At 32.7% G+C, this 27,942-nt stretch overlaps 1 protein-coding gene across 11 annotated transcripts in view; it reads right to left on the minus strand.

The window, feature by feature from the left end:
• The window catches only part of LOC140040690 (neogenin-like), a 101,133-nt gene that overhangs the window by 14,908 nt on the left and 58,283 nt on the right, over window positions 1–27,942 (minus strand). For 7 of the 11 annotated variants that reach the window (XM_072086805.1, XM_072086807.1, XM_072086806.1 and 4 more), the window contains exons 9-23: window positions 26,857–27,011; window positions 25,351–25,650; window positions 24,856–25,068; window positions 19,716–19,841; window positions 18,141–18,431; window positions 14,383–14,625; window positions 11,494–11,632; window positions 10,137–10,282; window positions 6,681–6,788; window positions 5,928–6,119; window positions 5,337–5,417; window positions 4,749–5,016; window positions 2,948–3,045; window positions 1,920–1,958; window positions 823–921 (exon numbers count right to left, since the gene is read on the minus strand). In XM_072086805.1, the coding sequence (XP_071942906.1) occupies window positions 823–921; window positions 1,920–1,958; window positions 2,948–3,045; window positions 4,749–5,016; window positions 5,337–5,417; window positions 5,928–6,119; window positions 6,681–6,788; window positions 10,137–10,282; window positions 11,494–11,632; window positions 14,383–14,625; window positions 18,141–18,431; window positions 19,716–19,841; window positions 24,856–25,068; window positions 25,351–25,650; window positions 26,857–27,011 (2,498 nt within the window). Of the gene's footprint in view, window positions 1–822; window positions 922–1,919; window positions 1,959–2,947; window positions 3,046–4,748; window positions 5,017–5,336; window positions 5,418–5,927; window positions 6,120–6,680; window positions 6,789–10,136; window positions 10,283–11,493; window positions 11,633–14,382; window positions 14,626–15,426; window positions 15,478–18,140; window positions 18,432–19,715; window positions 19,842–24,855; window positions 25,069–25,350; window positions 25,651–26,856; window positions 27,012–27,942 lie in introns of all 11 variants that reach the window. The other 4 variants (XM_072086809.1, XM_072086811.1, XM_072086810.1 and 1 more) reach the window with 4 other exon arrangements.

Consider the following 27,942-nt stretch of genomic DNA (forward strand, 5'->3'; position numbering starts at 1 on the left):
TTAAGGATCAAAGACTGTAAGAAAGATGTTGATGAGCTTAGAATCAAAGACCAACATTAAAGATGTTGATGAGCTTAAGGATCAAAGAACAACATTAAAGATGTTGATGAGCTTAGGAACAAAGGCCAACATGCAAGATGTTGATGAGCTTAGAATCAAAGACCAACATGAAAGTATTGATGAGCTTAGGAATCAAAGAACAACATGAAATATGTTGATGAGCTTAGGAATCAAAGACCAACATGAAAGATTTTGATGAGCTTAGAATCAAATACCAACATTAAAGATGTTGATGAGCTTAAGGATCATAGAACTGTATGAAAGATGTTGATAAGCTTGGATTCTAAGACCAACATTAAAGATGTTGATGAGCTTAGGAGTCAAAGACCAACAAGAAAGATTTTGATGAGCTTAGGAATCAAAGACCAACATTAAAGATGTTGATGAGCTTAAGGATCAAAGAACTGTGCGAAAGATATTGATGAGCTTAGGAATCAAAAACCAACATGAAAGATGATGATCAGCTTAGGAATCACAGACCAACATGAAAATGTCGATGAGTTAGGAATCAAAGACCAACATGAGCGATGTTGATGAGCATAGGAATTACAGACCAGTATGAAGATGTTGATGAGCTTAGTAACAAAGGCCAACATGAAAGATAATATAGGATCAGGTGGCCATATTGCTGAGGCAGGCTCACATACTTTTATTATTATTATTAAGTCACTTGCCCTTGACGAACTGTTTATTGTGAGCGTTTACCCCTGTACAAGCAAGACCATGATTTAAGCAAGAGGCTTGCGTGCATGTTAATCCTACCTGAGCTTAATGTGGCTTGATCACTTGTAACACTGCTAGGTTTACTGCATTTAATACCTCCATTTAGCAGCATACCACTGTAAGCAGACTCCAGTGCACCTGGTTAGGATATATTATTAGTTACCCATTTTTATCTAATTCACCCCTTAATATATATTTCTGTACCTCAGTGCAAATTATAATTCCAGTAATATTCCCATAATAATATTGTAAAATAATTTGTGCAGTTAGACAAATTCAATATTCACCACATTTTAAACCTAAACCTTTTAACTTATAATATATAAATTATGGTATGAAACAGAGTTGAATACTAATAATATGATCATATGTTAAAAGTGATCATGACTTTAACAGCCAAATAAATTAAGAACTCATATTAAATGTCTCCCTCATACAATTTGTAAAAAAGCTATTTTTAACAAGCACTTGTTTTAATCTTAACATTTAAATTGTGAAACAAATCCTAAACTGTATCTCTAGGGAAAGTTTTATGATACATTTGAAAATGATAAGTCATCATATTTAATAGGAAATTTCCTATTAAAGTTATCATTAGTTTTCTAACATGCACAATGAAATCTACTAGAACAAAAATACATAGTTAACAAGAACTAGTAGGCTAACCTATCAACGAACAATATGCATGCAAGGACACATAAAACAATTGTACAAATCTTTGTTTTTACATGGTATAGTACTGTTCAAAGACATTTTTGGTTGTATACGTCAATGACTCAACTGAGCGTTTACCAGTGAAGCAAGCAGATCATATTTGACAACATTTTTAGTAAGGTGAATAAACTTGAAAGTAAATTTGATAGGATAACCAGGGACTCCGTGGTATATACCGATAACAGCAACAAATATAATGCTAATACTATAGTGGTTGCAAAAGATCATGGCCACATTTGTATAAAAGTAAAAATTCAAATTGTTTACGTTATCTTCAGTTTGTCTATATTCTACCTGAACAGTACTATACACATTCTATTTTTAGAATGTTCGTAAAATACAAATACTGTTACAGTACCTTTAAAAATAGTGAAACAAATGATTGTGAAAAAAAAAGGGTCAAATATTTATATTTGACTTACCTTTAGTTTCAGATGCTATAAATGCAGATTCATCAATTTCTGATAGAAGAATTGAAGAAAAAAATAATGTTGGATTTAGTTTATGATTACCTGAATAGAAGGTATTTAATAAATGAGCTGTATTTTACGATTATGATAGAGGATTGATAGAATGCTTTGATCTCCCGCAAAAGCACTTGAATATAACAAAACTTTAATTTCATATTTATTTGTAATATATCACGTTCATTTTACTGCGGATATTCTAAAAGCAAAAAAGTTTAATTTATCGTCTTTGAAAAAAGTAATTTATATTCATTGTATACAATGGTCATTCAAAAAGTATTTTACATACAAGCTACAAATTGCAATATGTTCCTGTGAGGCTGAATAAGGGTTGTTTCTTTTTGGAAGTACTCAATTTTACAGGATTACAGGCAAAGTGTTAAAACATATACACACTAGAACCCCTCCTTTGGGACACTCCTATTAAGGAAATACTGTGAAATAAACGAGGAACAATATATGTTTTAACACTGTGGCCAACCACTATTTAGGGGAGACACCTAGGGGACACTTTTTTGGCACCCAAAAGGTGTCCTTAATAGGGGTTATACTGTACTCATTCATTTCATAGGAAAGTGTCACCTTAAGGGTATCCCAAGAGATCTCATCTAATACATCTCTTTTAAATTAAAATTGTATTGAGTGTCCAGATCAAGTTTTGTTACAGTTCTGCTCAATTTTAAATAATTCATTTTTCAGTTCACATTGGTAAAATAATATCTATATCTAATCATTATTAGTGACATTGCAATCAACTATGACATTAAAATACATACATCTATATTATAATAACATACTAACCCAGAATGTTTTACTCTATCTCCTCTTAAACCACATCAACAAAATGTGCATATAGTTTGAGGTAAGACACCTTTTTATTTTCCTTTAGGTATTCAGTTTTTCAAAATATGAATGTTTCACAATCAGGTTACAGAGAGGTCTACTAGTTAACTATAGAATGTTGACTTAAATTTTAGTATTACCTGTATCACCTCGTAATGGCAACATTTCTCCTAGAGGCTTGTTGCGGATGTTGAAGACAACGTCTGGACCATCACCTCCATTCGGCGGCTTATTGTACCTAATAAACAAAAATGTCATCAAAGTTTAAAAAACAAATATTGGCAATCATTGGCGAAGATACATAATTTATCAAAAATGTGTGTGTAATTTTGTAAGTAGGATTTTTTTTTCAGCATGCAGAAGGAATCTTGTTATCATAACATTAGCCTTTTGTATCATAAATATACTGAATACTGAATTGCTTTATTTGTCAATATCATAATAAAATATAAAAATTCTAGATTGGCAAAAAATAACTACTGTATATAAGTTTATATACATTCCTATTCACCATGAAAGTTCCATACAGTAAAACCCCTATGTTTGAATACCACTCATTATGGGGATATGTTATGAGTAGGTAGGTGTTTGGATACCACTCATTATGGGGATATGTTATGAGTAGGTAGGTGTTTGGATACCACTCATTATGGGGATATGTTATGAGTAGGTAGGTGTTTGGATACCACTCATTATGGGGATATGTTATGAGTAGGTAGGTGTTTGGATACCACTCATTATGGGGATATGTTATGAGTAGGTAGTGTTTGGATACCACTCATTATGGGGATATGTTATGAGTAGGTAGTGTTTGGATACCACTCATTATGGGGATATGTTATGAGTAGGTAGGTGTTTGGATACCACTCATTATGGGGATATGTTATGAGTAGGTGGTGTTTGGATACCACTCATTATGGGGATATGTTATGAGTAGGTAGGTGTTTGGATACCACTCATTATGGGGATATGTTATGAGTAGGTAGGTGTTTGGATACCACTCATTATGGGGATATGTTATGAGTAGGTAGGTGTTTGGATACCACTCATTATGGGGATATGTTATGAGTAGGTGGTGTTTGGATACCACTCATTATGGGGATATGTTATGAGTAGGTAGTGTTTGGATACCACTCATTATGGGGATATGTTATGAGTAGGTAGGTGTTTGGATACCACTCATATGGGGATATGTTATGAGTAGGTAGGTGTTTGGATACCACTCATTATGGGGATATGTTATGAGTAGGTGGTGTTTGGATACCACTCATTATGGGGATATGTTATGAGTAGGTAGGTGTTTGGATACCACTCATTATGGGGATATGTTATGAGTAGGTAGGTGTTTGGATACCACTCATTATGGGGATATGTTATGAGTAGGTAGGTGTTTGGATACCACTCATTATGGGGATATGTTATGAGTAGGTAGGTGTTTGGATACCACTCATTATGGGGATATGTTATGAGTAGGTAGGTGTTTGGATACCACTCATTATGGGGATATGTTATGAGTAGGTAGGTGTTTGGATACCACTCATTATGGGGATATGTTATGAGTAGGTAGGTGTTTTAAGTATTTACAGTTGGTCTTGACGGTGTCCTATTTATATGGGCTCTACTGTCCCTGAAATCAAGCATTTGATAATTGTAAAATGTATTTCAAAAGCTCTGTCTACGCTATCAAACTTTATGTGACAAAAAAATGTGATGTGCACATATATGGACACGATGTTGTCATTTCACTACCATATTTGGGCATATCACTACCATATTTGGGCATATCCCTGCCATATTTGGGCACATCATACTATTTTTGTCAAACTAGTTTGATGGTGTAGACAGAGCTCAAAATACTGCTGGTGCATAAAAGGGTATTGGAAACTTTGTTATGTCATTGTAATTTCTAAATAGGGATTTAAGATACATGGTTTTACTTACATAACTTTTGTCATTCCTTTATCTTCTACAAAACAACAACATGGACAACAAGCAGCCCAGCAAGATCGACATCCTGCGCCGCATGCTGCAAAGCACGGGCACAGATCAGCACAACACACGCAGCATCCACATGCAATGCAGAGTATTAGGAGAATTGCCAATAGCAATATCAGGAAGGCTATGCCAATAATTAAGAACCATAACCAGCGTGGAATTGTTGCTTCTTCTACAATAGGCAATAAAGTTGCTTTGATAGCTACGGTCTCAGCTAAAAAATTGTAATAAAAAAAAAAAAAAATATGACATCCAGATTACCTGATTGCAATTAAATAAAAGATTAGGTTACTATTACAATCAAATGTGAAGGCCACATAAATATAAAATTGATAGAATATACCTTAACTTAATTTTACTTGTTTGCTACCGATGAAACAAAAACTCACATATGCATGTATGTTATTATTTTTAGTAAATGTACTTCCTGATCTATCTTGTGCTATTTATTAAATAGAGGTGCTATTTATTAAATAGAGGTGGTAAGGTAATTTTTTAGAATAATGATCTTTAAACAAATTAAATAATACTTACCTCCAGTACCTGTTGATGGAATTGTTGTTTGTTTGTTAGTTGAAACAAATATAACATCAGTCTTAGACGGCACATAGCAAGCTTAAAAAAAACCCAAATGAATTGCACAAAATATTATTAAATACAAAAAAAAAAAAAAAATAATGTTTGCATTAAAAATACATTTGTTATTTCATAATATAAAAACTCTTGTGATTAGAAATAGAAATGTTTAAAAAAGGGAGGTTTTACTAAAATGATTAATTCACGTTAAAAAAAAGACAATTTTTTTATACCAAATGTCAGGCTATATTTATATTTGCTGTATTTGATTTATTATCAACAGCAGCAAGATATTTGTACTGAATCAATTTTAATTTACTTTAACTTTCATCTGGATTTTTTTTTCAGACTAAGCGAAAGAAAGGTAGGCCCGGACTGATTAACGTTATATTTCTTTTGTTATTGATTTTTGGTGGAGTTGGTAGCGGTTGAGGTACATTGGATGAACTTGAATTTATCATATGAATCAGGTAGGTGAAAAGCAATGTTTTCAATATTTTTTTTAAAACAAAAAAATTTAAATGATTTAAAACATTTTAAATTACAAACCTGGGGTTGTTTCACTAATCTCAAGAGACAGTGGACCATCTCCTTTCCTATTTTCTGCTAGAATCATAAAGTAGTACTGAGTATTGCAGTCCAATCCACGGATTGAGGTGGTAATCTCATTGCCATCAACAGACATTTTTGTCCACCGACTTAGCCGTAATTCATTATTAGTAGAATAGTACACTTTATAGCCTAAAAAAATATACACTCACATATTTAATATGTTGTAAGCTTGAATCATGTCATGTAGGAAAGTGCTCGATGCTGAGCAAAGCAGAATAAAGATAAATAGTCAAAGACGCTAGTTACATAACTAGCGTCTTTGACTATATTTATAAGTATATACATATTTATATATTAGTTTAATTTTTTTCTTCAAGCAGCTCGTCAATTACAGAATGGATAAACTATTTTATAATTATTTTATTTTTTTATTTTATTGTGCTTATAGTCTTATTTGAGGCTTTTAAAGTGGAGTTGAAAGAGTCATAAGCTACAACCCTGGCACAGGTCAGGATTGAAACCATGGCCATTCACACATTACAGTATATTTATTATGGCTAAACCTAAGCCTGGTTTTGTTTCCAAAGTTGGTGGTGTTTGAAAAAAAAGGTAAACATCAAAGTATTTTCTTTATTTAAATATACTTTGAACAATACATTATTTGGTTTTCTATCCAATTTTGGGTCAAAGTGAATGATTAATATGACATTAAAGTTACCTACAGTAAAGGAAAACAATGAAAAACAGTACCTGTTATATAGCCATTAGGTTCTGTAGGAGGCATCCAATTGAGGTAAACTATTGACGATGAATTGGCATCAAGCACAACTTTGATGTCTGTAGGCGGTGACGTTGGTACTAAAATAAAGAGCAAAAGTGATACCAACAGCCTTGTAGTAGAACCATATTATGCAATGGACTATCTACTTCAACACCATTTTAACATTAATACTTATACAGCGCATATTTCTATAAGCTCAGCGGCACTTCACTTACTCTCATAACATTGAACACTACTACTGTATATTTGATAAACAGTGGTGGTTTCTGGATAGAAATTTACATTTTTAATATATTCTTGTGTGGATAGTAGATTTGATAGTGGATTTGTTCATAAACACTTAAAGTTAAACTAACACTGGTTGTTTTGTGATGTGTGGTGTGTATATGTATTACAACAAACCTTTTAGTGTAATTTTATGAATATTTAGTCGATTTAATCTTGAATGAATTTACTTATAAGAAGGTTAAGGCACATACTCAATATTGATTAATTAATTGAACTAGTTTAATAAATTGTTTTATCACCATTACAATTACTTTGCTATAGTAACACTTTAATGAATTAATATCATTCACGCTGATTTCACATTAGCAACCATGCTATTACACTGTGCTTTAACAGTCACCTCAAATTATTTAACAGATAAACTGGTCTAGTTTGCCAACTTATCAAATTTAGTAAGTCAAATAATGTATCAACACATAAACTGAGAACCAATCATTTAGAACACTTGTCAATAATGTGAATTTTAACAGATAAATAATGCTAATGCAATTCAATTTCCATTAAAACTTAAATTTTGAATATCTCAAGTTACATATAATACATCTGGCCTATATAAATGTTTTAACATCAATCAAACTTTAGGACTTCTCAAAATGAGTCATAAAGCAACATTTAGGACTGGCTAACCTCAGCGACAACTAACCCCTTTTGAATATGTGTATTCGTCAGCAGGGGTGGCGCCAGGATCTTCCCGACGCGGGGGCTACATTCCCCAACGAGGGGGCTATGCGAGCATCACAAGGCTGGGTGCCAGGGGGCCGCCAAGGGCCACCGGTGGGGGTCCAGGGGGCGAAGCCCCCGGAAGCAACGCGTTCTAGCGTCATTTGAGGTCATTTTAATCAGATTTAGGGTAGCCATTTTTTCCATTTTTTATAATGCATAATGCTCCCAAGTGTATGCCTGCGTACCATCTGGACTTCCGGGTGGTGAGAAATTCATGACATACACAGGACATTGAAAATGTAATAACTTAGCTATAATAAGATGTTGGCTAAGCGAAAATGGCATGTTTTTTTGTTTAGTAATGGATGAAATATTTATTTTAGGTGCCCCACGGTACAGAAGGTTACTTGTAAATTAAAAAATTGGTGAACATACGAACAATTAACATAATTCGTTTTTGCTGTAGTGTATAGCGTACGTCGACACAGTACACGACGTAACCGTCGGTAAACTTCGCCTGGAAAATAACTACAGTACACATTTTGGTCCCTGGATGGAACTTGATATCACGCGTCTCGACCCAACGTTGAACGATTCGTACAAAGAGATACCGCCAGACAAGTGCGTACCTAGCTAATGTTTAGTAGTAAGTTAGATCGCTGGCAATAATGAATGCATATAAATTGCATAATAGCACTCTGACGTACTCTCAATGTCAATGAAACGTCGCGGTTTTCTAGGCGCTGAAGCTACCAAGTGAACGCGAACGTTTTTTACTGTATATTATATTCCCCGACAAAAAGTACCCGTGTTCCCTTCGGTAACCGTCGGTAAACTTCGCCTGGAAAATAACTACATTACACATGTTGGTCCCTGGATGGAACATGATATCACGCGTCTCGACCCAACGGTGAACGATTCGTACAAAGGGATACCGCCAAACAAGTGCGTACTAGCTATTGTTTAGTAGTTAGATCTCTGGCAATAATGAATGCATAAAAGTGCATAATAGCCCTCTGACGTACTCTCACGGTCAATGGAACGTCGTGGTTTTCTAGGCGCTGAAGCTATATGAAGTGAACGCGAACGTTTTTTACTGTATATTATATTCCCCGACAAAAAGTACCCGTGTTCCCCGACGGAGGGGCTAGGCTCCCCGACGAGGGGGCTAGAGCCCCCGTAGCGCCCCCCGCTGGCGCCACCACTGTTCGTCAGCAGTTATTTGACATTAAACGAGAATCAATAATGCTCCAACTTATCGTAAAACATATTCCAATCTTAAAAAATAAAAGGGTGGGCTTATGTTATTCTTGCGTGACATGAAGATGCTGTATAGAAATCTAGGAACATACAGTTTACCTAGCTGCACCAGTCAGTCGAAAATCATATAAAAAAAAAAGTCCAGTTTATGGAATACTGTATTGGTTTGGCTGTTACTACTTCATAGAAGAACTTTTTATTAAAAGAGAAGAATTTACAAGTACAATAAACGTTTTTAGAGCCTAAAGAATAATTATACCCATGATGAGTTTATGTCTAACTTTAACATTTCTACTTATTTAATTTTTTTTTCCAATTCGTATTTTACATCAAAAAAACCTCCTAATTTTACTTTAGATTTAAAATATAATTTCTTAGTCTTTCTGTTATGAAACATAGCTAACTGTGCCAATTGAGGAAATCATTTTCATTATTTGTCCTAGAAGTTTAAAAAAAATAAATATTACAGTTATTACAAAATAGACTACAAATCTTATACGTCGATATAAGACAGTAGGATATTTTAATAATTTCATGTCAAATATTGTAAAATTTATAGTGTCGTACATGTAGTCCCCTCCTCACACACAATTTGATTTACAATACAATTGGCACCAAAAGAAGCAGCTTGTTAAATAAATTTGGTTACCAATCGTAGTTTGCCAAAGCTGTAGTTGTCCTAAGGGGTAGTTGTAGGCCTACATGGGGCAGTTTTCCTAGGGGGTAGTTGTCCTAGTAGGTAGCTAGAGGGTAGTTGTCCTAGGGGGTAATTGTCCTAGGGAGCAGTTGTCCTAGGGGTTAGTTGTCCTAGAGGGTAGTTGTCTTTAGGGGGTAATTGCCCTAGCGGGTAGTTGTCCTAAGAGGGTAGTTGACCCCTGGCTAACATCAGTCATAGAAGACCCTTTAGGATTTTCTAACATGAGTCTTATAGAGCAACATTTAGGACTGGCTAACCTCAGCCTCCTGTGCTAACATCAGTCATAGAACACCCGTTTAGGATTTTACATATGCAAATACAGTATTCATCTTATGGTTTGTATTTTTTCTATTCTTCTACCAGATGATTTAGTTACCAGAAATATAGGATTGGTAAGTACTACAAAGAAAGTGTAATGTAATGAAATGAAGCTAGATAGAATGAATGTACACTGTCACTCACCTTCCACAAACAAATGACATCAATTAATTTGTATGTACATTAGAAACTGACTTACATGCATCTTTGGTCTTGGCTGAAGTCTCTATACTAAATTCACTTGATATCCTGCCATCACTTGCTTTCACATCGAATATATATGTAGTGAATGGTTTAAGATTAACAACTTGTTGAGAAAAGGATGATGTATTAATGAACATGTAACTAATAAAAGAAAACAAATGACAAATATCAAAATATGAATATCAAATATTAATGATGGCAATTATGAACATTTAATGATGATGATCACAATAATAGAAATGACAAAAATAATGAGACGATGAAGGTAATGAGAATGCTTTGATGAAGGAGATAACAATGATGATATGATGAAAGTGATGACTATGATGATACGATGAAGGTGTAACAATAAGGATACAATGAAAGTGATGACAATGATGATACAATCAAGGTGATAACAATGATGATACAATAAAGGTATTGAAAATGATTATACGATGAAGGTGTAACAATGAGGATACAATGAAGGTGATGAAAAATATGATATGATGAAGGTGATGACAATGATGAAGATAATGACAATAATATGATGAAGGTGATGACAATGATGAGATGATGAAGGTGATGACAATGATGAGGTGACGAAGGTGATGACAATGATGTGATGAAGGTGATGACAATGATATGATAAAGGTGATATAATGTTGATACGATGAAGGTGATGACAATGATGATACAATAAAGGTGAGGATAATGATGATATGAAAGGTGATGACAATGATATGATAAAGGTGATGACAATGATACGATGAAGGTGATAAAATGTTGATACGATGAAGATGATGACAATGATGATACGATGAAGGGGATGACAATGAGGATATGATGAAGGTAATAACAATGATACAATAAAGGTGATGACATGACGAAGTTGATGACAATGATGATATGATAAATGGGATGACAATGATGATACAATGAAGGTGATGACAATGATGATATGATGAAGTTGATTATAATGATGATACAATGAATTGAATGACAATGATATGATAAAGGTGTCAACAATGATGATACAATAAAGGTGATGACAATGATGATAAAATGAAGGTGATGACAATGAAGATACAATGAAGGTGATGACAATGATGATACAATGAAGGTGAAGACAGTGATGGTATGATTAAAGTGATGACAATGATGATACAATGAAGGTGATGACATTAATGTTGATGTTTATTGTATAACTGTTATAGTTTTCAAATGTTGTTTATTCTTATTTTAACCTGACCATTCAAAACATGCGCAAGTCCTGCAATTGGTAGCCAAGGATCTTAGGTTACAACTATATAACCCCACTCTATGCCATTGAACATGACCATTTGAAAACAGAAAGATATTATCATACTTACCGTGAAGATGAGAAGTTTGCTTTATATCTGAGTGTGTACTTGTAGCTACTTTCACCATTCCATTTCACCATTATAATTGAATCTGAAATTGCTTGAGCCTCTACTTTTAGTGGAGGGGTCAATATAGGCGTATCTGTTGCTATAGTTACAGAATAATCATGATAAACGTTATTATCACATAAATTATACAAATATCTAGTCAAGTTCTTTAGTATGGTATTTAAATTTGTGTGACAATATAAATAAATTTCATAAATCAATGTTTAAACAATGAAGTTAGAATCTAAATTTGTAATTGTTTTTGTTTCGCTCTACTATAATTACATGTAATTTATTAGAATGAAATAAATTAGTTATTAACATGCAGTTTACAAAAAAGGTTTATTATCATTAAATGATATATAAAATAAGCAATGGCCTACTGGATGTAAAAACCCAAGTTGAAAAGTATGTAAAATCTTGATGTAAACATAATATAATACCAAACAAAATAATGATAAAGCAATTTGAAATTACAACTGAAATTAATGCATTGTTTGGTAATGTGGTTTAGGTTAAATAAAATTGGGGGCAGCAAGTATTTTTAAAAGAATAGAATACTGTATTCTGTCATTGATGTTTTTTGATATGCTGTAGAATGGTGAAGAAATATAAAAGACATAAATAGAATATTATTGGATACAATTTACACATACATGACAAACAATGATTTAAAATTGAAATAAGAAGAGACAAAACAACAAAATACAGTTACAATTACCTTACTTATCTAATACTGTAATATCAACAGAATAAGCCAGTTAAAATAAGTAATAGAATCTAATATGTTGAAGGAAATATTGATTGAATGTCAACCCTCAGTATTATTGTTAGAACACCTGAAAATACCTGAAAATACTAATAACTAAAATTCCTAAAACTAGATTAAATACACAGATATACCTTGCTAAATTAATCTATTTTTCACACACAATAATCTTTAGGCAAGAGAATAAAGGATTGTTGGCCGTTGAAAGTGTTAGCTTTTACTATATTTGCTTACTTATTGGAATCATGGGCAAACTCCAAGAGCATGTTTCTACTGAAAACTCCAAAAAGAGCAGGTTCCTTTTGAAAATCTGGTTCTGGTAGTAATGATGATCACTTTGCAGCTTAATTTTTAATTTTTAATAAAACAAAACGGATTGTCTCAGTGGTACCTTAATGGATGTTATAGTACCCATAAACACTGGAAGTGAAACCGAGTTAGGTAATGGTGTGTTGTGATCATGTGAATGTTTGAAACGGTAGCATCCTGATGTTGCAGGGCCGGTGGAACGAGTTTGAAATATATAAATGTTTTTTTGGGAGTGTGTAATGTTTTTAATTAATCTACTCTCCACCAAAGCGCAACCATGGTTTGGACTAAAATGAGAACATTTTAGGAATAGTAGACATGTAAATGACCTAAAATCGTACTTATTAAAAGTATTCCGACTGGTTGGGATAAAATTGATAATTAAAAATAAGCATGCGGCACGCACTATGGTTGGGGCTGGGGTGTGTAAATTTTAGGAATATGGACATGTAAATGCTTTTTGGGAGTGTACCATTAATTGTTTTAACCTAATCTATTTCCACCTCAGTCCCAACCATGGTTGGGGCCATCTGAATGAACACAGATTGGTGACGCTTAAAAAAGAATAATCATTTTTAATGTTGACGCATTAATTTTCAGCTGCCAGGGAAACTAACTAAATTTAACAATATTGTTGATTTACTCAGAAAATTACATTCCTAATATGGCGATTTAGGCTACCTTTCTTATTCTCAGGTCAGAAAAAATGTCTCTACTTTACCCTTTATATTTTCTAATATTTGTTTTCTTATCTTAAAAAAAATGTCCTTGTTTCTGCCAGCGTTGTGTTGGGTGTTTAATTTTACTTGGTCACTGAAAAATGCTAAATAATAATAACACTCTACCAGAAAAAAGGCTAATAGCATCTATTTGTGGTGGCATATACAATATGTATACGCCGTTGTAAGCCTATAGTATTCCAAATGAACAAAACTTATCTTATGACAAAGTAAAATATCAATATTCAACGTAGTACAGTAAGACATGCAGTTCTAAAATCTAGGGATTTTGGTGTAAAAGATATAAAAAATGAATAAATACTAATAAAAGTGCACGTTTTGAAAAGTAAAATAAAAATTGAAAATGATTATTTAGTATTAAATGATTGGTGAACATTTAACTAAAACATGTTGTCAAACCTTCTAAAAAAATTTATTAAAAAAATAAAAAAAATTGGGAAAGGTGCCTATAATCCATGCGTTAACGAAGAGAATGTGACAAAAACATGCGTCCTAGGGATATTTGGATGTGTATTTTAATAAAGATCAGAATTGTTACAGTTTCAATAAGTTAAAAAAATGTTTTTAAGAAATGATTTATATAATTGGGTTTCCTTTAATTTTATAAATGAAAGGGTTTTATGGGTAACTACAAATATTTAAATACAGTAGAACACTTCCTGTGAGACATTTATATCTAGGGGACACTTTGTTGGGTCCTGAAGGACGTGTCACTTGCTGTGAGACATTTATATCTAGGGGACACTTTGTTGGGTCCTGAAGGACGTGTCCCATTAATAAGGGTTCTACTGTAGGCTTAATAATAACACTAAAACAATCTAATCTACACAAATAAAAAATCTTCATCTATAATAATCAATAATAAAAAGTGTAAAATAAAGAACTTGAGCTAAAAAATGCATTAAAAAAATAAATAAAAAGAATTTCTCTAGGTTCAACATTTCAAGGCGTGCATTTTTGTTTCTGAGCTAGGCATTAAACAAGTATGCCGTAAACATTTACTCCATGCCCATTCTGATGAAAATGACTCACGTTTATTTGGAACACCACAATCTACAGTTCTGGATACAAGACAAGCTTCAGGTCTATTACAATCCTCCTCTGTTTTTGTCCACGAACCACGCGAGCCTGCAACCTCCTTTCCTTTCGCATCGAAACACCAACAGTCATTTTGGTCATAGCATTGTAGAGCTTTAAAATCTCCATTGTCGCAGCAACGTGGAAAGAAGGTGGCATTTTTGGGAAGGGACTGGAGCCAATTGTAACACATACAAGCTGATGAGAAGATACAGGAACAAGGAAAAGATAAAAACCACAATTGACTATGAAAAGCATGTGAATGCTGCAAATCTCAGAGCCAAGAGATATGACAAGCAAGTTAGGAAATCCAAGCGGGACAGAGCTGTCGGATAAGTTCACACCAGTTATAGAACTATGGATGAGGCAAAGCTATGGAAAAGAGTGATGGGATGATGTGCTGAACCTATTATAGCCCAATGGCTTGTACCATATTAGCTAAAATGTGCAAGATTAAGGGAGGTTATTAAAGATTATGTGCTCAAACAAGGAAAAATAAGTTATTAAAAACAAACCACCGCACTTAGTGTGTGTTAGAAACCAGAAAGAAAATTAATTAAAAGAAATAGTAGATATAAAAACATCTTATCTAATATCAGCATTAAAAATCAAGAGTTACTTAAGATACTAAATGAATAAAAATAAAATTATTTATAGCTACTACCGATTTATTTAGATTTGTAACTAAAAGTTTCTTATTCAGAAAAACAAAAATAATCCTGAATGAACTAAATAATTAATACAAACACACTTTCGCAATGCTAACTAAACTACAAGCCTATTATAATATACACGTTACTCACGACAACATCACTATACAAATCACAAATAAATTAAAACAAAACAGATAAATCCATATAACACAAACAAGAGAATTAATGTTCCAATGAAGATAATAGTAAACAAAATATAATAATGTTCAACAGACTCCTCAAAACAATGAATAGTAAGGAATAAACAAAAACAGGTAATACTTGGCAACATGCCAACCGGTCTTACATGTATCTGCAATGTCACTCGATTCTTGGACCCCAGAGGTACTGACTGTTGCTAAGCAACAAGAAAGAAGACAATATTACTGTAAGCTGTTTAGCTTCCAAAGAAACACAAATGAATAAAAAATAATTTCTTCACCAAATAGTTAATTTCCATTCATATATGTGATTAAAACCACAAGGATAGGAAGCATCTCATTGGCAGGATTTCAATCCATTTTGTTGATCTCAGCAAAAAGATTAGGATCTTAAAGTGCTTTGTTAAAATAATACAGGATTGAAAAATTAAATAGGTTTATGTCATCAAATGCACTGCTCTTTTTTTTAGACACATTCCAAAATTTAGACAATTAAAAACATTAAACAAATTGTCACAGAAACACTACTAACACATTGAAAAATATCATTCAAAAAACATTCAAAATAAATAATAAATACTCATAAACAAATATATAGAACATCTAAGAAAAATAAGTATTCAAATTCTACAGGTTACTTTCAACATGTATAACAGATACATACACACAGAATATTAAGTCCATCAACATTAGAAAGCCAGTCACAGTCAGGCACATGAGTTGGAGGTCAGAATCCAGAGATAGGAGGAGAAATTGTTGATGATAGTAATGATGGAAATGTCTTAATATGAGGATGAAGAGGGTGAGCTGAGGGTGAGCTGAGGGTGGTAGGCAAGGGCTAAAGATGCAATTCAAACTTAAGGTGAAACAAATATGGACTGAAAATTATAACATTATATCTTAAAAATAGAAATCAATTAATTTTTAATTAACAAAAGGCATTTAAATGATAATGTGCAGTTCATAAATTAAAAAGTGTCAAAAATTATAAAACTTTTAATTAAAAATTAAGGTTTGGGTAGATATAAAAAAATGCAATTAAAAATATTTTTTTGGTAAATTAGAATAGTATAGTATAAATAAATAAAAATTGTATTGTATTTATTAAGCATGCTTGTAATTATGTTAATTTAATTATTAATAAAGTTAGGAAAAATATTGAAATTGCTTGATTTAACCTAACATTTAGCAGAAATTAAGAAAAAACAATATCTAATGTACAATTTGATTTATGTCAGTTGTAAAATGTATATGAGGTAACTAAAACCTGATAAAACTGTGTGTTCATTTAAAATACTTGTTTACTAAATTATTGTGTGAAAATTTAATATTAAAATCTGTGACATACAAAACAAGTATTACATTATTTAAACAATTTAAATTTTGCTTTGTGATGTGGTAAGTTCCTTTAAACTATTATTACTTGATGTATCAATTTAAATACATTCAATTAAGCATTAAAGAGAGAAGAAAGAATTAAATATATTAAATTCTTCATAATAAGTATATAATAAAAACATATATTACAACTGATATTGGCTTAAACATGCAAAACATGCTAGTATGACAGTATAAAGATAATAATGCAACATGCTAAACATGCAAGATATGCATTGAATGTAGTCACAAGAGAATCCATGCTTTCTTAATAAACCATTTGGATGCTAATAATTACACATGAATAAAAACCAATTGAATTTTGAAGCACAGACAAAGCAAGTATAACGTACAATAAAGCTTTTAGTTTACATTTACACACTCTTTTATAAATAAAGTTATATAACAAGCTGTGAATAAGTTTGGGTAGCTGGGTAGTGTGAATAGGCCTACTTTTGTTTCAATGTGTTAATCATGCACAATGATATGGAAAATAAAACTTGCAGTAGCCAGACTAATTCAATTTTTAAACGTATTTTTTTATTAGTTTGACAAAGATATAAGACAATTATTTTGTTTTAAATTTGTTTGAATATCCAATCTAAATTAATATATATTCAAAGTTGGTTTTAAAAAACGAGTTATTATATGTCAGCAGGAAAGACATTTGATAAGGTAAAACAATTGTTTAAAATTTTTCACATAATTGTAAAATATTGTATCAAAATATTAATAAAATTAAACTAATTTTATAAAGTTTATGCATAATCTAGTTCTATAGCAACAATGCAATAACCATCAGCAACAAATTGTAAGGAAACCACTTTGATCAATTTAGTAATAATTAATAGTAGTAAATACCAATGGAAATCTAATAAAATCAAGCTTTAAATTCTCTGTCAGTAGTATTTTTTCATAATGTTTTTCAAAATAAATTAAATCAAAAACATGATTTATGATAGTTTAAAATAGATTGTTCAACTTATCAAACTTTAAATGGTATTCAAGCTATATAAAATGTAAATTAAATTTATTATTATTCAACCATTAAAAAAAGATTATAGTAACATTATATTCATAAAGCAAGTATATTTTCTAATACAGTAATAAATATTTCATATTAATGATTTTAACTAAAATTTGAATGTTTAAAATCAACCCTTGAATTGATTTTTTGTAATTAATTAAACCATTTTATGATTACATGCAAAAAAACATGCAAAAGCTATAGTGTGTCAATAAATAAAACTTAGGTATAACCTTTGACATACTGGCAACATTTAAAAACTCCAAGATGCAGTGGATAATGAATGAGAACTAGATCCGACTATTAGCAACAAAATACAAAAGTAGCACATGCGATGGACAATGCACAACTAGAACATGCGAAAAAGAGATGACGTACGTGCAATGACATAACATGCACATCATTATCAAACCAACGAATAATACATGCGAATGCATACATTACGTTGACACTTACTTGACTCAAAAAGCCGGTCAACTATCTCATACTTTGATTTTCCTTCACCAGCTTTATTGACTGCCCGTAGTTTGATTATGTACTGAGTTGCCGGCTCTAGATTTTCAATTATAAAATGCCGCCTATCTGCACCAAGTCTCTCTATAACAACATCAGGAATTCGTGGACCGAACCCTAGTATATAACCGTCTACTTTGATGCTTTTGTCTAATGGGGGCGACCACCATACCTCAATACGATTTGGATATTTATAGCATACTAGTGAACTCGGTTCAGGGGGAACACGAGACTCTACAGTGCAGTTGTGTGAACGATAGTAGAAAATGAAAAAAGGAGAACAAAACATTATGTTAGTAGTTAGAAAAGATTAGTGCAAAAATGTATTATTAAAGAATGATATTATAACAAACACATTGTAACCTACGACATTTGTACTCTTGAAAAAAAGTTATATATGTTCCTTACGGTATTATTATTTTGTTATTTAAAAGGACATACAAATACATTTAGAATAAAACAGAACAAAATTTAACAGTGTTTTCATTATACAAGGTAGAGAAATAGTGTACATTCATTAAAAGCTTATAATCTTTATCTATAAAAGATGGTATCCTATTTGTCTGTAATGATGTCAATAATTGCAATATGGACAGAGCAAATGATCATAATAAATAATTTAGATTTAAATTGTATTAGTTTTGCAAACATATCTTGATATATTTGAATATGCAACCAATCTATTATTAATATTCCTAACACCTCTCATCTTAGGTCATGAGTTATACCCATATATAGCAACTTATCTCATTCAAACATCATGATTATAATTTATAATTTATAAAGCAACATGTTTCGAAGATTGAATATTTAAAATTTGAATGATATTGAACAAGTTGAAATATTTAACCTAAAGCCCATGTGAAATAAAGACGTGATGCTATGCATAGGTGATGCAAATGGAAAACCCTTAGCAAGTATAAGCACTTGTGTAGAGCTTACAAGAAGCAATTCAGAATATGATGAGTGAATATTATGAACGATGTTTAAGCACTGGGAAAATTAATATAAATTTAAGAAAGAAATAGTAAATTACATTTTCCTTCATAATAAATATATTGTTTTATAAATATATTAAATTATTTATTTACCGATTGTATACATTTAAATAAATTTAAAAAAAAGATAATTTAATTAAAAATGAATATGTATGTTATTTAGCATTTATTTAATTCGTTCATTTCAATCATACTATATTTGAATAGAAAATTAGTATAATTTGTTATATATTTATGACATAAAACCACTTTTAAATGTGACTATAACTAAAAAATATGATATATAATGTGTAAATACCTCCACCAATGAAGTTACATTTTTTTTCTGGGATATTTATTATTACTAATTTGTATAGCTAAAGAAACAGCTCAGAAAATATTTGGAAAATAAATAATGATAACAATGAGAGAATCTAAGTAATAAATTTGTCTAAACCAAAATTGGTCAACAATATTTTATTTACACTTTGTGTAGTTAAATATTGTAAATAGTAGGCTAATGTTTTATATTGGTACTCACCATCAGGGGCATCAGTTACCACATTGGTAGGTAATGTTCTACCAGTAACCCAATTGGACCATGGGCCTGTCCCATTATTGTTCACTGCTAGTATTTTTACTTCATATTCAGTGTCATCATCCAAGTCTATGGAAATTAAAAACTTTGTAATATAGTGAAAATATAGAAATTTACACCTTCTTTAGGACACCTTTTAATAATAATACGGTCTTATATAGCGCTAATGCACAAAGTTTCTAAGCGCTTCACATTATTACCACAGTCATTTTTGGATCAAACATAACTCAACAAACATACTCCCATAATGTTGCAGCCAGTAATCAGAAACTAACGGGGAAATAATGTTTTAACACTACAGCCTACTCTCGCAATACTTCGTCGTGAGCGGTTGTGTTTACTCGGACCTCTCTCTAGGCCTCAAAAGTACCCGAGCAGTCTAGGCTATACCGGGGCAAACAGAATTTTTAACCACTTCGCATTGGTGGCTCAGGGGCACTCCCTAAGCCTAAGTAAAACAACGAAACCAATTGGTGGATTAATGGCCTTTTAATTGCGTTTTTCTCTTCGCATCGTAGTACTTCAACTACACAACGAAGCCATTTGGTGGATAATCAACGCTTTATTAGTCTACGGTTTCAGCAAGGTAAGCGTATTTGACTTCTCACACCTGAAACCAGGAAAAAATGTACATAACCAAAGATTAACATTTTTCGACGAAGCCTTTTGGTGGATAACTTTTCTGTTATTTTATCGGATGAATCGTTTTTTGATGTTTCTATTTTCACTTTTAACATTAACTGTATCGGTATTTTATATACCATTGGGTTGCTGAATTCTTGGAATTCCATTTGATTGAATTGTGGATACGCTTACAATTGTATTTTGTAACGTGGACGGATACAGACGAGCTCAACACGAGCTATTTTTCGAGCAACGCGATCTTTTTGCTGGTCAGATACGGCATACAGATAACCTTCCAATATGACTTTTAGTATGGCTTCCTTTATTATCCATGCATCAGTGCTTGTTCTTTTGATTAACAATGTGAAGCATTTTCAACTTGTTGACCAATTTTTTAACGCAACCGCCGAAGAGAGATACGACATATCAGCCATTTTTACCAGGTGCAAACATTCCAACGCTAACTTTGCGGTCGCTGCAACAAGTGTCATTTTTGTATCGCCTGCCTATATTTACAGTTCCGGAAATTATCAAACAAGGAAGAATACGTCCCACATACACCGGACTTTTGATCTTAGAGGGAAAGGCTTACTCTTTGCTATCTTGCTTAAATGTGGTGATATTTCTCCAAACCTGGGACCCGGAATCCATCTCAATGTGGAGGAAGACTTCAATGTTTTTAAAGAAAAGGGCCTTCACTTCATTCATCTTAACGTAAGGTCAATACTGCCAAAGATGTCTGAACTCCGCCTACTCGCAATAAAAACCAATGCAGCCGTTATCTCTATATGTGAAACTATATTGGATAATACTGTTCCTGATGCGGAGCTCAACATTGAAGGATACAACGTTTTCCGTCGAGATCGAAATCGGTCTGGAGGAGGTGTTTGTTTTTTTGTCAAGGAAAGACTATCTATACGCGAACGCCGGGACCTGGATTCTGAAAGTATTGAATCAATTTGGATGGAAATTTTGCTTCCGAGGACGCGTCCTATTGTTGTTGGATCAATTTATCGTCCACCAAGTCAATCATATAAGCTATTTATTGACTCGTTTGAAAATATATTGGCTGCTATTCGACCAGATGTCGAAGTTATTGTCCTTGGTGACTTCAATATTAATTTGAAAAATGAATCTGCATCAATATACAAAATGTTAGAAACAACTCTTGAAACTTTTAGCTTTACCCATCTGATAAAGGAACCAACTCGAATTACTAAGTATACATCAACAGTTTTAGATATTATCATATGTAACCATTCGCAAAAGATTTTGCAATCGGGTGTCATCCATGTAGGCATTAGTGACCACAGCCTAACGTTTTGTACTCGTAAATCTTTAAAATATAAATTTAACCAACATAAAACTATCAAAATTCGTTCACTTAAGAACTACGATGTTAATATTTTTAATGAGCAATTGACACAATCTGATTGGTCGCCTGTTCTCGATTCATCAGATGTGGACTTTGCCTGGTGCTCTTTAAAAAAAATATTTTTGTCTCTTATAAACAGAATGGCTCCTCTCAAACAGGTGCGCCTAAAACAAAAATCTGAAGAGTGGATGACACCGGAAATATTAAGTGCCATAAAAGAAAGAGACTCGATATTAAATAAGTTCAAGAATAACCCAAATAGGCCAGACCTTTACGATGCATTTCGTAAGTTACGTAATCGCATACAAAAGGACATAAAGAAAGCAAAATCTGAATGTTTTTTAAATAAGGTAGAAGTTAACAAAAATAATCCCAATAAACTCTGGAAATGCCTTAAAGATTTGGGATATAAAAATAAGCCACAAAAGGGTAGCACTGTTTCGTTAGATGTTAATGGGAATCTTTGCCATAATGAAAGCGAAGTTTCAAATTATTTCAATAAATACTTCGCAAATATTGCTTCCGATATAATGAAGAAATTGCCTTCTCCCAGTAACCTTTTTAGTGTGGGTTCGAATGCCTTTAAAAATTACTATAATAGCAAAATCAAACATGTTTCTGGTTTTTCTCTCGAAGAAATTGACGAGAGCCTTATCGAAGAGGAATTGAGAAATCTCAACCCATCTAAAAGTGTAGGCCTTGATCAGATTCCTGCAAAATTTCTTAGAGACGGAGCTCCTAATATTAAAACACCAATAACACATATAATTAACCTCTCCATTAAATACGAACGTATTCCCTCGGATTTTAAACTCGCAAAAGTCACGCCCCTTCATAAAAAGAATTCCAGAACTGAGGCTAACAATTACAGACCTATAAGCATTCTCTCCTCAGTTTCGAAAATTCTGGAGAAGGTGGTATATATACAAGTTTCCGATTACCTTGAAAGGAATCAACTTATCTACGATCATCAATCCGGTTTTCGTAGATCATTTTCTACCGACACATGTCTTATCCATCTTAGAGATCACCTTAGAGTTCAAATGTCAAATGGTTTATTTACGGGTATGGTTTTACTCGATGTCCAAAAGGCCTTTGACTCGGTCAATCATGATATTTTGTGTAAAAAACTTAAGTATCTAGGATGCCGGTCTATCGGTTGGTTTCAAGCGTACCTGTCTGGGCGAAATCAGATTGTCGATATTAAAGGTACCAAATCAAACTCTATTGAGATTGGATGTGGAGTCCCCCAGGGTAGCCTTTTGGGTCCTCTCTTGTTTCTTATTTACGTGAATGACCTACCATCTAGTATCGAAAGTGATTGTAAAGTTGTTTTGTACGCTGACGATTGTGCAATTTTTTACTCCCATAAAGATCCAATCGCAATCCAATCTAAACTCCAAAACAATCTCGTATCATGCAATAATTGGCTGATCGACAATCAACTTTCGCTTCATATGGGTAAGACCGAATGCATCCTGTTTGGTTCTAAACGTAGATTAAGCAAAGTAAACGAATTCTATATTGATTGCTTTGGAACGACTATAAATGGATCAAAATCTATCAAATATCTAGGTATTGAGATTGACCAAAATGTATCAGGTGACGTCATTGCCCGCTCTGTTATAAACAAAGCAAACGGCAGACTGAAATTTCTGTACCGACAATCATCATTTCTTAATTCACATTGTCGCAAAATTCTTAGTTTTGCTTTAATCCAACCGATGTTCGATTATTCGGTTTGCTCATGGTCTTCTACGGTAAATAAAAATTTAAAATCAAAATTACAAACGACTCAAAACAAAATGGTTCGTTTTATAAAAAAGTTAGGTCCCCGATCTCATGTTGGTCAATCTCAGCTAAACGACGTTGGTATGTTAAAAGTCCAAGACCGTGTCGAATTTCTTAGAGCCTGTCATGTTTTAAAAATATATAATCATTGTTGTCCACCTTATTTATGCAATCGTTTTATTAGAATTTCAGACAGTCATAATTACAATACTAGGGGATGCAATTTTAATTTTAGAATCCCAACTATCAAGCCAATGGCACATGTGACCTTTTTTTACAATGCTATTAAAGAATGGAATAATTTACCAATTAACATTAAGGAATCACAAACTGTTTGTTGTTTTAAAAGTAAAGTTAAAAAGTATCTACAGGAACGTTCACTAGCTCTAGAAACTATTTAATTTGCGCTTCTTCTTTTTTCGATTGTCCTTTTTGCTGTTTTTTGTCTTTTTTTTTATGTTGCTTTGTTTGTCTTTTTTGCTGTTCTTTCAAAGGACCTCATTGGAAACAAGTCCGTAGAGGACTTTTATGAGTTATCCTTGGCATCCTTGTTTTATATTGGTATTTTTATATTTGTCAATTTTAATTGTATGTCTGTGATATTTTATGTACTGATGCCGAAATAAATCAAATCAAATCAAATCAGCCAATCCTTATTCAGGGGATACCCCTATAAAGGTGACACTAAAGAGTTTCATGCCTATTACTTGCTCTCCTAGCAAATCACGTTCATTTTAAATATTACTACTAGAAAGCAGGCATATCTATGGCCTATAGTGTATAGCATAACATAGTTTTGATGAAGCAGGGCTCTTCAAAGGCTGTGTTTGGACGTAAAATCAGTTACATGCGTAACTTTACATGTGTAATCAGTGATCGTTCGGACGATGAACAATTTACACGTGTAAAGGTCATATTTCATCTCTTTACACTATTAAGGTCAAATTGCTCCTTATCTTGCGGTTAATCAGCTTGCGGTTTAAGGTGTAATTGAAAAATCCACCTCATGAGGTGGATTTTTGAAACAGCAAGTTTATCTCAAAATATACACACACGCGACCTATACACGTGTAAATTTGTTCCGTCCAAACGGGTTCTAAGACTAAAGTAAATGTTGGCCAATACAATGCTTTGTTAACAAACAATGACCTTTCGGATCTGACAATGAATGAAGCGTGACAGGAGGTCACATTGCTGTCCAGAATATATAAATAGCAATTTCTATAATTATTATTTTTTATTACAAAAAGTGTAACATCTAGTTCACTTTTAGCATAATCATAAAAAACTTACCACTAAGCCTGTGTTGGGAAATTCCATACGTAACCGTTACACTGTTCGATCCTCCAGAAACAACTTTGCGATAACGTAGACGATAACCTGTGATTTCACCGTTAGTGGATTCGGGTGGTGGTGGCACCCAAAACACCATCAACTCACTTGGTGATATTGCATCATTGTCACTAATAGCTTGAATTGTGATTCTAGAGGGTGCCTCACTTGGAACTTTAATATAAAGATACAATAATAAAACTAAATTTACCTTATTTCTTCCAATATAATAAGAATATTATTAACAAACAATTGAAATATTATTTAACATATTAACCATGTTATAATAATACCTAAATTTAAAACTGTGCACAAATTTTCTATGTACTTTATTATTTAGTATTACCTTCTGTATATCATGGAAAATGAATAAAATAGCGTATTTACTATGATAAAAAAATAAAACAAAAAATAATTCTTAAAATCATAGACAAATGCTTGTCTGTGTTAACGTACCGTCAGAATATGTTTGCCCTGTTACCTCAGCTGATGGTAACCCTTCTCCATGCACATTTACAGCTCGAATGTAGAATGTGTAGTCTGTATTTGGCATTAATCCTAAAATATTATAGGTTAGTTCTACAGTGTTTGTTGTTTCCTGTACGCTTGGTGTTTCTAAGCTCTCCGTTGGACGGAAGTATATGTTGTATTTTTTGACAGTGTCAATACCAACTTCTGGACTTAACCATGATAATTGAGCACTAGTTGATGATAGTATATTGGCAACTAGCTCGAGTGGTTCTGATGGTGGTAATACTGCAAAATATATAAAAATTACATGACAAGAGAAAAATCCAGAATGTTGTGAAAGAGGGGATAGAACTGGTTGTATGAGGTCCTCTCACCAATACAAGAAACCTTCTCAAAGAAGCTTGTTAAACACTTACGCCCGTATTCTTAAACCGGACTTTAGTCGTAGTTCGAGCTAAAACTAAAAAAATGACGTCATTTTAATTCATAAACCGAACTTCAACTAAATCACCGACTAAATCAGGCCAACCTCGACTAAAGCGAGACGGATTTTGATCGATTTTTTTAGTCCTGGAGGGGGCAGGCTAAATGGTCGACTAAATGGTTTTTAAACGATGTTTATAAAAAACGTAACAGTCATTGAGTTGTTATATTGGCCAGATATTGAAGAATTAAATATCTATATTTATATTAGCTTAATTAAATATACATTGGTATAAGTTATAATAATGAAAATCATCTTTATTTACAACTGTATACAAATTACATTATTTTCTTCGCGCAAGTCCGACTTGAGCTACGTCACGCCATAGCGACAATGGGAGATGCGGCAATTCACCACGCGATGGAATGTTTAGGGGGCCTAGCGCTTTCTTGTCACGCTATGAAGTGCATGGTTCGTAGCGATTATACTTTGTTGGGGGCCTAGAAAATATAAAAGTTACCGTACCGCCATGGTTCCTAAATATATTTTGAAGATTTTATTTGTTGTTAATCAAATATACTTCACTGTTAAATTAATACTGATATTGTTCTAATAATTAACGATTAAAATTATTTTTCATGTATATAGTCCTGATGCGTAAAAAGTGTTGTAAGAAATGGAAAGTGATATTAATGCGCAAAATTTCGTCTGCTCCTCAAATACTCTCTTGTCATTGGCCAATGTATAGCCTTTGTTACCCAGACGTGTGCAACTCGACTAAAAGCTCGACTTCATTAAGTCGAACTGCAAACTTCGACTACTTCGTTTTTGAATCGAATTTGAAGTAATAGCTCGAACTACGACTTTTTCAAGTCGAACTTCGAACTACGACTAAAGTCCGGTTTAAGAATACGGGCGATAGGCTCACCCACCACCCTCTCCTTCTCTCCTCTTTCCTTTTGTAATTAACTCAAACTACAAATAATCAACAAATTCAGTATCTTTTTCTGTTTCCATGGCAGAATTTGATATCTAATCATTACATTCCGTTAAGACCAATTACTTACATTCAGGTTGTGTTCTAACAGTCGCCATGGTTGTGCACTCTCCTCGTCCATAGCTATTCCATGCACACACAGAGTATTCATATTCCGTGTCAGGGATCAGATCTTTAATGGTGGCAGAAGTTAATGCTGGAGCAGTAGTATTGATAATTCTTGGTCTGAATGCAATATACATAATTAAGTGTTACAGAGTATAAAAACATTTTTTTTTTATTTTTCAATTTGATAATTTCCGTGAATTTACTGCTACAGTAAAACAACAAAATCTCTAATTGGGATTGCAGCATATAGTGGAATCTTATTTACCAGGACAGTGAATTCAGTGACATAATTCAGATGGCATTCAATTCAACAATATAAATCCCAGTAAAATTAATTAATGGAAATGTCACTAGTTTCTAGAGGAATCTTATTGAATGGCGACAATTCACTGGGACCAACCTGATATTATTTCTGTTATTTTGGTTGTAATATAGGTGTTTATATTGTCATGGATCAGTTGTTGTTCGTGTGCGTTCTGCATATTTGCATATAAGTGTCTTGCTGCTAGCTGTTTTGCGAGCATTGTGTTTGGCGCATTTGCATATAGGTGATGTTTTGGTTAACTACCTGGTTTTTCTGTCTGCGCGTCAGAAAAGCTTTTGTTGCAAACACAGGAAGATGTGATTTTTGTTACCGTGTTGTGTATATATATATTATTAAGCCGTTGTTGAAGTTACCATTGTAAGTAGTAAAAAGAATTATATTACATGATAGACGGATCATTGCCTGTTAATTTATTATAATAAATTGCATGCATACAACTTAAATAAAGCAAATAATGTTCTCAAATCTTTACTTCAATTTATAGAGAAATGGTTGATTGCTGTACGATCTTTCGTTCTTAGTTAGTAAATACATCATTCAAGTTGATTCAGGTATTAATCATTTGTAATGACGTTTAATTGATTGTATTGTCCTTAATAACCAGTTTGTACACAGTGTGTTTAAGTATAGTGGTAATACAGTGGTAAAGTGAAGTTATAAACTGACTGTTATTGAAATTATGTAACGCTTGTTTGTATATTTTCAGGGTTTTCCTTTCTTTGT

This window comes from Antedon mediterranea, chromosome 2, assembly GCF_964355755.1.
Source record: "Antedon mediterranea chromosome 2, ecAntMedi1.1, whole genome shotgun sequence".
NCBI classification, from domain to species: Eukaryota; Metazoa; Echinodermata; class Crinoidea; order Comatulida; family Antedonidae; genus Antedon; species Antedon mediterranea.